Here is a 12,503-nt window from a genome sequence, read left to right as displayed (position 1 = left end):
GCTTCTGACTCCAAAAAAATATTTAAAAGAATCATAGAATGGTTTGGGTTGGAAGGGACCTTAAGCACCATCTAGTTCCAACCCCCTACTGTAGACAGGGACACCTTCCACTAGACCAAGATGTTTCAAGCCCCATCCAGCCTGGCCTTGAACACTTCCAGGGATTTGGTAGACACAGCTTCTCTTGACAACTTGTCCCAGGACCTCACCACACTCACAGGGAAGACTTCCTTCCTAATATCTAATCTAGATCTACCCTCTTTCAGCTTTAAGCCCTTGTTCCTTGTCCTATTGCTAAACTCCCTGATAGAGTCCTCCTCTGGCTTTGTTGCAGGCTCCCTTCAGCTATTGGAAGGCTGCTCTAAGGTGTCCCTGGAGCTTTCTCTTCTCCAGGCTGAAGAGTCCTAATTCTCTCAGCCTTTCCTCATAGCAGAGGTGCTCCTGCCCTCTAATCATCTTGGTGGCCTCTTCTGGACTTGCTTTAGCAGGTCCATGTCCTTCCTGTGCTGGGGACTCCAGAGCTGGAGGCAGTACTGCAGGTGGGGTCTCACCAGAGCAGAGTAGAGGGACAGAATCACTTCTCTTGACCTGCTGGCCACTCCTCTTTGGATGCAGCCCAGGACAGGGTTGGCTTTCTGGGCTGCAAGTGCACATTACCAGCTCATGTTGAGCTTCTTGTCAACCACTACCCCCAAGTCTCTCCCCAGGGCCACTCTCAACCCATTCTCTGCCCAGCCTGTGCTTGTGCTTGGGATTGCCCAGACCCAGGTGCTGGACCTTGCACTTATAAGGTTCCTACAAGCCCACCTCTCAAGCCTCTCCTGGTCCCTCTGAATGGCATTCCTTCCCTCCAGTATGTCAACTGCACCACACAGCTCCATGACATCAGTGAACTTGCTGAAGGTGCCCTTGATCCTACTGTCCATGTAACCAGAAAAGATGTTTAACATTGCTGGTCCCAATACCAACCCCTGAGGAAGGTCACTTGTCAACAGTCTCCACTTAGATATTGAGCCGTTGACCACAACTCTGAGTGTGACCATCCAGCCAGTTCTTTATGCACTGAGTGGTCCATCTGTCAAATCTATGTCTGCAGTTTAGAGACAAGGATGTTGTTTGGGACAGTGTCAAATGCTTTGCAGAATTCCAGATAGATGGCATCAGTCACCCTGCCCTCATCCACCACTGCTGTAGCCCTGTCATAGAAGGTCACCAAATTTGTCAGGTATGATTCACCCTTAGTGAAGCCATGTTGGCTGTCACCAGTCACCTCTTTATTTTCCATGTGCCTTAGCATAGTTTCCAGGAGGATCTGCTCCATGATCTTGCCAAACACTGAGGTGAGATTGACTGGCCTGGAGTTCCCTGGGTCTTCAAATCTTTCATTTTAAAAATGGGGGTTATGTTTCCCCTTTTCCCGGCAGTGGGAGCTTGGCTGGACTGAGATGACTTCTCAAATATTATGGATAGTGACTTAGCCACTTTCTCTGCCAGTTCCCTCAGGACCCTTGGATATATCTCATCAGGTCCCACGGACTTGTGCACCTTCAGGTTCCTTAGGTGTTCTCAAACCCGATCTTCTCCTACAGTGGGTGGTTCTTCATTCTCCTAGTCCCTGCCTTTACCTTTTGCAACTCAGGCAGTGTGGCTGAAGCACTTGCTGGTGAAAACTGAGGCAAAAAAGTCATTGAGTACCTCTGCCTTTTACATATTCTGGGTAAGCAGGTCTCCTGTTTCCTTCTGGAAAGGGCCCATATTTCTGTAGTCTTCCTTTTATCACCAATGTACCTTTAGAAGGTTTTCTTGTTGCCCTTGATGTCCTTGGCCAGGTTTAATTCTCTCAGGGCTTTGGCTCTCCTAACCTGATCCCTGGATGCCCAATCTCTCTGTCTTCCTCCCAGGCTACTTGTCCCTGTTTCCACCCTCTGTCGGCTTCCTTTTTGTGTTTGAGTTTGTCCAGGAGCTCCTTGTTCATCCATGCTGGTGTTTTCTGGCATTTTTGCCCGACATTCTCTTTATTGGGATGCATCACTCCAGAACTTGGAAGAGGTGATCCTTGCATCCAGCTTTCATGAGCCTCTTGTCCCTTCAGAGCTTTATCCCATGGACCTCTATGAAGGAGCTCCCTGAAGAGACCAAAGTATGCTTTCCTGCTTTCCTGAAATCCAGGGCAGTGAGCTTGTTGTGTGCTCTCTTTGCTGCCCTAAGGATCTTGAACCCTACCATTGAGCTTCACATTCCCCACCAGCCCCTCCTTGTTGTCGAGAGCAAGGTCCAGCATAGCACCTCTCCTTGTTGGCTCCTCTGTCACTTGGAGGAGGAAGTTGTCATCAACACATTCCTGGAACCTCCTGGATTGCCTGTGCCCTGTTGTGTTGTCCCTCCAGCAAATGTTGGGGTGGTTGAAGTCTCCCATGAGCACCAGTGCTTGTGAATATGAAGCTGCTCCTATCTGTCTGTAGAGGGCCTCATTGGCTCAGTCTTTCTGGTCAGGTGGCCTGTAGCAGACCCTCATTATAAAATCATCTGTCCCTGTCCTCCCTTCAATCCTGACCCATAAGCGCTAGGTCAGCTCCTCATCCATCTTTGGGCAGAGCTCCGTACATTCTAGGTGGTCATTGACATAGAGGGCAACACTGCCTCCTCGTCTTCCCTGTCTGTCCTTCCTGATACAGGCTAAAGAGCCTGTATCCTTCCATTCCAGCACTCCAGTCATAGGAGTCATCCCACCATGTTTTCATGATGCCAGTAAGATCATAGGTGTGTGCACGTCTCTCATTCTTCCTGTTTATTCCCCATGCTGCATGTGTTTGCATAGAGGCGTTTAAGTTGGGCCCCTGATTAAGCTGGCTTACTGGCTGGAGGGCCTGGATTTCCTTGGTGTTGTCCTTCAGCTGCTCTCCTGCTGACATGAGATCCGTCTCCAGGCTCTGGGCATTTCTTGCTGGCATTAAACTGTTATGAGTGGGATGGCATGTTGTCCCATACCTTATCACTGTTAAACCTGATGTCCCCTTCCCCCATCACATCTAGTTTAAAGTCCTATCAATAAGCCCTGCTAGGTCCTGGCCGACAATCCTCTTCCCCCTTTGAGAGGTGAATTCCACCTTATGCCAGCAAGCCCAGTGCCATGTAGGCCACCCTACTGACAAAGAAACCAAAATTTTGTTGGTGACACCAGCCATGGAGCCATGTATTAATAGACAGGGTCTGTCTGTTTCTTCCAGTGTCTCTGTCTGGAACTGGAAGGATATAGGAGAAAATTACCTATGTTGCACAATCTGTCACCAACCATCCCAGGGCCTTGAAGTCTCTTTTGATCACCCTTGGACTATGTGTTGCTACTTTATTGCCACCAATGTGAAGGACCAGTAATGGGTAGTAATCTATGGGCCAAACCAGGCTAGGAACTTTCCTGATGACATCCTTCAACAATCAGAACCTCACACCTGTGTTCCAGAGGAATCTGGGAGGGTGAGGTGGGTAGGAAGGGCTTTCACTTGTTTCCCCAAGGAAGGACTTGCCTCCATTAACCCCTTTTGATTTACTGCCTTCAGCCTGGCAAGGGAAAGATACATGACCCTCTTGATCTGGTTTATTTTCTGGTGGTTCTTCCTGTCTCAGGGAGGCCAGAGCATGGTTCCACCAGTAAAACTCCTTCTCAGTCTCTGATACTTAAACCTTTTTCTACCTCCTCTCTCAGCTCCATCACCAGGCTGAAAAGATCGCCCACCTTATCACACCTCACCCAGCTGTTGTCTCCACTGCTGTCCAATGACAGTGCCAGTCTCTGGCTCCCCCTGCAGCCTGAGACCTCAACGGCTGCATGTTTTTGTCTGTGTTGGTACATCCTTTCTGGCAACTGCAGAGGGCATGAGTCCCCACTGAGTGGTTACCATACCCAGGCTCCTCCTGAGACGGCATTTGACCACCACTTGAGCTCTGGAGCTAGTAGGGGTACTGAGCCCTTCCTGCACGTACTGCCGTGCAAACTGCTGCACCCCGCCCTGTTTGCCCACCTTGTTCGCAGCACCCTCTGGAGCTGTCTGAATATGCCGAAGTTGTGGCTCCTGCTGTCGCCGCTTCTTGTGCCATCCTACTTCCTCAAGTCTACCCAAAGATAAAAAAAACCACCTTATCTGTTGATGCAGTGTTATTTTTCAGCATGATAAATACCAAATGAATACAATTAATAACAATCTTGTCAAATTTACTTAAATGTTTTTGACAAGGGAGAATCAAGTGTCTCCTTTATTTGAAAAGCAGCTGTGAAAAACAGTAAATGTTCTATTGTTCCAACTTATTAAGTATTTATTCAGGAGATAAATCAAGAGTAAGATGTCAATAAGATCTCAAAATAGTTTTGAGTTGCCTCTAATATTTGTAGAAACAAAAATGCAGCCTGTATTTCCAGTGAGTGGCAGTCATTGCCTTAAAAAAATTAATAGCAAACAGTTTCTGCTGTACAGTATACTGAGATTATGTAAATTACTGTCTAAAGAGACAGTAATTAGAAGTGTGTGTGCGTGTGTGTGTGTGTGTGTAGGGGACATCACAAGAATAGGAATCTCTGGTTGAAGGCAAGTGAGAGATCTTCATAGGGTGTAGCCAGGTCTTCTGTACTGGTGATTGAGTGTGGTATCTAATCTGAGGAGGGCAAATTGAGTAGTGAAAAGATCTTGGGAATCAGGATGAGACAAAACAGGGCTTCCCAAAATTGTGGATTTAATTGGCATAATATGGAGTTATTGCTGATGGTCAAGAAAAAGGGTAAGATAAATCCATTTCATACCCTGCTCTCTACATACAGAAGTTACAGGACTTTTGCAGAACATACTAGGGAGAGAAAATAAGCATAGTAGTCTATGCAAAGAAGTCATCAGTAATGGCACACCTTTTATATGAATTGAAACTTTGCTAGAAGTATCCATTCTCTTTTTCATTTACAGGTCAGTACATGGCTTAATAATTCTTAATATATATGGTAGAAATTTGAGCTTCAGAATGAAGCTACTTTCTTGTTTAGTGGTATATCTTGAATAAAGCACATGAGGACTTGTATTTCAATTAGCTTTTGATTGTTGTTAGAAGTATTGACCTATGATGACCTAAAACAGAATGACTAATAATAATCTGTCACTGCTTTCTGAAGATCAGTATTCCTCAGTGAATGAATGGGATTGGAGAAATGCTTGAATTGTTTAACAAGAGGAGGCTGGCCCTATTGGTCTAGGCAAGAAGCTCTTATTTTTTTTCCTACCAGTACTCCTTTTTAAGGCACAAATTATAGCTTAGTTATAAGTGAGACATGTTTAAAAGCTTCTCTGTTTTTCAAAGCTTTTTCTGGGCTAACAGTTATGGGGAGCTGGTTTAATTTGAGGAACAAAAAATGTCATGCGTTTAATTGAAAACTTGTAGGTACACAGTTTGTGGTAATTGGGAATGGGGCTGTGGCCAAGCCTCATCCCTAATGGGCTACAACTGTGAAAAGCAGGTGAACAGTATTGAAAGCAATGAGACATGGAGTGCTGAGGTGTACTGACCAATCACAAAAGGGAACAGAAGGCACACAGGTACATTGCATGAATATGAGGGGTATAAAAGGTTGGGCTTGAAGCTTTCTGAGGTGATCTGGTGTTGTTCTGCAGTTTAGGCTTTTTGTAATTGTAGGATGATACTATGTGTATTATGGCCATCTTAACTGTAATGCAACAAAGGCTGTTTTTAACAAAGGATGTTCTCTTAAAAATTTCCCTAGATGAACTCAAAGTCTGAAATGGGTGCATGTAGGGATAGAAATTCATGTGTTGAAAAAAAAGAGTGAAGATAGAGTATTTTTCATCATTTCCTGCTTTAAGACAATTAGTGGGTTTTAGATAGCAGTGAGTGGGGGAGGTTGGAATGAGTTTACCTGAAATTTAATAAGAACCCCCAAAGAACAAATTTGAAAATGAACTGTCAGAATGAAAGTTAAGGAGGCTGTGTATGTTTTGATTATATATAGATATATATTTGGTTACTTAAAAATGCATGGCTAATGCCTATGCACTGAACATTAAGTCTTCATCACTGGACCTTATTAAGAATCTTTTTGATATTTCTTTTTTCTGTAGTCAGTGTGCTTTCATTGACTGCTTTCTAATAGTTGATATTCTAAACCTGCAGGTACAATTTTTATGTAGTCTTTTTTGGTGGTGTGTTTTTTGTTTCATCTTCTCTGAAATGATCCCTTATCTACCTGCAGCAGACTGCTAAAATTCCTAGGAAATGCACTGCAACTATCTGAATTACATCTTGATTTAGAAATGATGTGCTTCCTGCCAATCTCACTTAGACTTTTTATGAACACAGATATATGTACAAATACATATTAAAATTATGTAGGTTATATTTAGTGTGTTTTTATATAAACATGGAACAACATAACTGTTCAGTTTTTCTGAATTATTATTCTAGGATCAAGACAACCTTTAATCCAACAATCTCAACCTCCACCTTATTCATCACCTAGAGATGTTCCCCCAGACATATTGTTAGATTCTCCAGAAAGAAAGCAAAAGAAACAAAAGAAAATGAAGTTAGGCAAGGATGAAAAAGACCAGACTGAAAAAGCTGCAATGTATGATATCATTAGCTCTCCTTCCAAGGACTCCACTAAGCTTACGTTAAGACTGTCTCGTGTAAGATCTTCGGATATGGACCAGCAGGATGATATGCTTTCTGGTTTGGAAAACAGCAGTGTTTCAGAGGGTGATATTCCTTTTAATGTGCAGTACCCAGGACAGACTTCTAAAACACCCGTTACTCCACAGGATGTTAACCGCCCACTAAACGCTGCTCAGTGTTTGCTGCAGCATGAACAGACAGCTTTCCTTCAGGCACAACAAGTGCCTGTTTTGCAACAGAACACTTCAGTTGCTGCAAAACAGCCTCAAACTCCTGTGGTACAGACACAGCAACAGGTTTCGCAACAAGGAGCTATAACGTCATATGATGAAGTAGAATTGGATGCATTGGCTGAAATTGAGCGGATAGAACGTGAATCAGCTATTGAAAGGGAGCGATTTTCAAAAGAAGTGCAAGATAAAGGTAAAAGGATTGTGTGTGTGTATATACTATATATTATAAAATATATATATGCATATAGACCCCATATATAAACTTTTCTGTCATTGTCACATAGTACAATTCTGTTTACTCAGTGTAGGTGGTTCTATGACATTCATCACCATTCCCCTTAAAGTAATGAATTGTAATCTCTCATATATACATTTTTTAAATATTTAGCGTTCTTTATTTGGGATCTTAATGGATGGAAAGGGAAGGTCTTGTGTTTCAACATTCTTTTTAAGCTACCCTTATTTTGAACCATGAGACCGAGCGAAATACAATTGATGTTGTTTATAGTTTCTAAAATCTTATCAGTACCATAATTTAAAATTTGTAATAAGTTTTGGTGGTTAAAGTATTAACTGGTTAAGAAAAGTAACTAATTTAAGAATATACAGGGAAGCTCTTTTATGCTATTTCTATTCATATCCCAATTTGAACCTTATGAGAAGGAGATGTTAGACTAAAATCATATCTTCTATTCTTTTAAAGGCACTGTAATGATTGGGTAATATATACTACTATATTGTCTCCAATGTTTGTTCAACTGGATATTCATTATTATGTAGGCTTTCCAAGTTTTAGAGATCTACCATATATCGATATGGTCTCTAGCACAGAACCAGATAAGCCTGTGAAATGTTTGCTCTTCAGTAGCTGTACTGGTTGTCTTAACTGATTACATTCAATCTATCAATCTATCCTCTTTTATTTTTTCCTTTTATTTTTTTCCCTACTTTTTCCTTTTTTTTTTTTTTTTTTTGTTGTTGTTAGCTGGTTTGAAGGTCTTAGCCTTCAGAAATCTCAAAAGTGGATGCAAACCCACATGTAAATCTAGAATATGTGATTTTTAAAGTAGATAGTGACAGGTTAGCATAAGTATTTTTCAGAAGCTTCCTCTGCATTGTTTAACTACTTCTTAAAAAATTCTTTTATAGTATAATGCTAATTTGTTAGATATGCCAAATAAAAATTTGCAGAGTGGAAAACAGCATAAATTCTGATTCTAGAAGTTCATAGGTAAAAATAGTCTATTTTGGATGTACTTGCATGGAGGCAACTTAATTTACATATGGTTTGGATGGTTAACCATCAGAGAATGAACATGTTTTCTCCCTATTCAAGGAATTTTTTTTTCTGTTTTTAAAGATGCCTGAAGATAGAGAGCGTTTGTTGTGTTTGTGTGTGTGTGTGTAAATGTTCTTGTTGCAGTTCCTTAGAAGGATTAACTTTTTAGGTATTTCTCATTTGATAACTAAATCAAGTCTTGTTAGAAAACATTGTGAATGTACAAAGAAAATGGGTGCTCACCTTAAAAGAAATCTCTACTACCTTTAATTTTGCCTAAATGAAATGATGAAGTTGGTTACTGTGCTTATATTTCTACTAATTTTAAGTTTATCTATGGAGAGTGTTGTTTGTCTTCTACTACTTAAAAAGCTACTTTTATATCTCCATACTTTGAGTAGATTCTCCAGCACATTTTAGCGAAGAAGCATCTCAAAAAATGCACAGCATTTTGATGATGCACAGCAATCTTCAAACAGAGTGAGACTAAAACACTCTCTCTGTTTTGTTCTGGCTTTCAGGAGATATTGAGCATGAGTTGTGAAGTTTGTAAACTGTAATTACATAGACATGGGCAGACTGATGTGTTTCTTTTGGGGAAAGAAGTGATTTCCTTCCACCTATATCCTCTGGCAAGTCTCAGTTCTTCTTGAGTTCCTGCAATTGCTGTGAATCAGGTGCAAGAGTTGTTACCTTATATTGGGACAAATGACCACCATTTATTCACTGGTAGTAAGTTGCCCCTATGCCAGACAGCAGTTCTTTGCACTTTAGCTGCTGAGGTTTCAGCCATGAATTAATAACATTGAGTAAAAGGATTTTTAGCAGTCTTGAGACAGATTTCCTGAAAAATTCTTACCTTGGAGAAATATGATTCTTATTTTTGGTAACACTTTTGCCATTGCTTGGAAGTTTGTACTATGTCTACAAGTTCATATGCTCAGGGATTGTTCTAGTTATAGTAATTTGGTTTGGTGTGACTGCAGGAAGAAGCTTACTCTATTCTTCCTATGGGAATATGTTAGAAAAATATCCAGTAACTCCTAAATATGCCATTCATTTTTGTCAAGTTACTTACTGTATTTATGCAAGAGCCCTGAATTTGTGCATTTTAGTACATCTACTGTAACTTCAGATCACATTATGTCAAGAAAAGAGCATGCTTGTAGCATGCACTCAGTCTAATTAGAACAGGAATGTATAGTGCTAGCTGATGATGTACATAGCAAGTGTCCCTCTAAAGATCTTACTCTAGGTGCTAGCACATGGTAAAGTCTGCATGAAAGCATATGCTTTTGAAAGCATTGCTGCTTTTGTAATTGAGGCATGGAAATACATATTACAGTCACACTACACTTTCTGTGTAGGCATGTGTTGTTGTCTTCCATAAATTACTTTGAGTAGAATTGTACTCACAAGTTTTGATAGAAGATTAGTGATCTCTTGTGTCATTGTTTTTAGAATTGTAGAACCATAGAATATCCTGAGTTGGCAGGGACCCACAAGGATCATTGAGTCCAAATCCTGGCCCCGCACAAGACACCCCAATGATCCCACCATGTGCCTGAGAGCATTGTCCAAGGCCTTCTTGAACTCTGTCAGTCTTGGCACCATCACCACTTCCCTGGGGAGCCTGTTCCAGTGCCTGACTACCCTCTGTGTGAAGAACCTTTTTTTGATATCCAACCTAAACCTTCCCTGATACACCTCCAGCTGTTCCCTCAGGTTCTGTCACTGGTCACCAGAGAAGAGATCAGTGCCTGTCCCCCCTCTTCCCCTAGTGAGGAAGTTATAGACAGTGATGAGGTCTGACCTCAGTCTCCTCTTCTCCAGGCTGAACAAGCCAAGTGACCGTAGCTGCTCCTCGTATGGCTGACATGAAATCTCTACAGTACTATGCTTCATCAGAGGTTTTCAGATGCTTCTTTTTTAACAGTAAGACTTTGCATGGATATGACATGTTCTTTCTGAAGTTGGGAACCATTAGTGTGGTGGAACTGTGTATTCCAGAGGAGAGGCAGGGATATTTTTCTGGGAGGCTCTTGCTAAAATTTATACAGCTATTACACTTGCCTAAGGCAATGCTAAGGTTTTGGGTTTTTTTTTTAATGTTGAGACGCCTTAAGAATGTTTGGTAGAGGTGGGAAATGGAGATTGCAGTCCTTTGGAAATTATAGTACTTTCTGTAATAAATTCCTGATCCTAGAAAAACTGTTAAAATATTTAGCTCCCGCCAAAGTCTCTGAAAGTAGAGATGCAGTCCCCTTAGGTGAAACTAATACAGCGCTTTTCAAAAGTGCTGACTTATTTGAAATGAAGTGTATTTTTCTGGAACCTTATTGTTATTATGACTTTGGTTTCTGAAAAAGGAATTCTTAGTGCAAAAATCACTAATGCAAAATCTCTCAGATTTGATCTAATGTCTATCAGATATGCATAAGGAGAGATTTTAGAATATAGACCTTTTGCCTCCATATCTGAGTGCTTTTCAGAACTCTGTTTTTATTTTATCCTTTTGATCTATTTGGATTTTGGATTAAGTGGATTATATGGTCTTTTCATCATTATAGAGGGGTGTAAAATTTGAAAATTTGGTTTTGTCCTTATCCTCTGTGTGGAAGGACAAGAATCCACCTCTTCCTGCTTTTTCCATCAAGGAAGTATCTCTGTATTGATTAATCTTGGAAGTAATTTGTCTGTGTCTGTTAATTAAAGGAATGATTGAAGTTTGGAGCTCAAGGCTCTGAAAGTTACAGTTTAATGCATCTATTATGTTTAATAACTTCAGAACAAATGAGTCCATGAAACATGATAAGACTCAGGTTTTCAATTCCCATTGCCTCCCCTCTCAGTGGCCTCTATACCCTCATCAGATGCAAGTTGTTAATCAATGCTAGGTTTTCTTTTTTGAAAGGATGTGTAATATCACAGATAGATCCTTCTATTGTTTATCAAGACTCAGATTGAGTTTTAAAAAAGCAATTCAGAAGGATTAATACAGAAAGGGATTATCTTTTTCCACAAGTTGACAAGAAGTAAACCATCTTCTGCCTAGGTACATGAGGATACTGTTGACGAATACCACTATTGCTGATGGCTCAGTGTGCAGCTGCAGTGGGAGATGCAGATTGTGCTCTGGGTGGTGGGAAATGACTGGAACCCCAGCCATAAACTGGTGCTGACCCTTTACCTAACAAAGGGTATGAGGACCTGCAGAGCCAGCTGGGTGACCAGCCACTCAGAGACTCAGCAGGAGCAGATGACTCAGCAGGAAGACCCCAGACTATTGAGGCACAGACTGTGAGGGTACCAAAGTCCAGGGATTCTTTTGTTGGGGTCCCTTCCCAGAGGCTCCAGCTTGAGCTGTTATGATATCACTGCAACATGATTCAATTACTCAAAGGAACCAGGTGTCTGGGACTCTGCTGTGGGAAGCCTGAGGCTGGGCCAATGAGGGAAACTTGTCTGACTTAGTGTGTTGTGGTAAGGAGTCAAACAGGGCACCCATTGGTTAACTGGAGTTTCCTGCTATGAAGAGACTTCAGTCCCAGCAGTGACAGTCTCTGGTGGTGTGAGAGTGGCTCCTGAATGGTCAGACAGTAGTTATCTTAACAATACCTTTCTAAAGAAATTAGAAATAATGAAGCTTCATGCATACTTTCTTCTAATCACTGTCAGTAGTCACATTTTTGTTTATAGTAAAGCAATTCAAAACTAGTCAGTCACTTTCAGTCTAAACCTTTCCCAGAACATTACATTAAGTTCTTCTTGTTAATTAAGATTTAGATCTATTACTTAATTAATTACCTTAGGTTCAAGGTTTCTACCTCAAGATCTTTCATGCTTTTCTAAAACTCCCAAATACTGTGAATCAAAAATATTTAAGATACTGATGTTAAAAGGAGCTCTGAGTCTTCTAGAAAGAGGAAAAGGGAAGATAATATTGAAAATTACTTGAAAAAACAGAAAGCAACCCATCTCTTTTTCAGAGACTTATTCAAATCATTTTAGTTTTTTTATTTGGATTTGCTAAATTTTAATTTGAGCTCTTCCATACATGGCAGTGTGTGTTCATTGTTAGATTTTAGGCTACTTCAAAGACCCTTTATACGATGTAGCTATCTTAACAGATTAAGGAGTTATACTTTTACTTGTGAAAGGCACTGTTTTCTGGTATTTGCAAGAAAAATCATGAAATCATTCCTCACTTACTGTTTAATTGTGAGACTAATATATAATTTTTAAACTTAAAAGGATTAGAAGCATTTTTTAAATGAGACAAACTTATTCATCTCTTTGGCATTTTTCCCCCTATATATTTTACC

General features: G+C 40.8%; 1 protein-coding gene across 1 annotated transcript in view; it reads left to right on the top strand.

Annotated features, from left to right (window-relative positions):
• The window catches only part of LOC128943616 (nipped-B-like protein), a 141,508-nt gene that overhangs the window by 42,518 nt on the left and 86,487 nt on the right, over positions 1–12,503 (top strand). Inside the window, exon 8 of the mRNA XM_054286511.1 lies at positions 6,457–7,089. Within this exon, the coding sequence (XP_054142486.1) occupies positions 6,457–7,089 (633 nt within the window). The remainder of the gene's footprint in view (positions 1–6,456; positions 7,090–12,503) is intronic.

The sequence above is a fragment of the Melozone crissalis genome, unplaced genomic scaffold, assembly GCF_028551555.1.
Source record: "Melozone crissalis strain CALT ecotype California unplaced genomic scaffold, PUWL_Pcris_2 ptg000049l_1, whole genome shotgun sequence".
In the NCBI taxonomy this organism is placed as follows: domain Eukaryota; kingdom Metazoa; phylum Chordata; class Aves; order Passeriformes; family Passerellidae; genus Melozone; species Melozone crissalis.
Note: the sequence above shows the minus strand (reverse complement) of the source record. Positions and strands in the feature narration are given on the sequence as shown.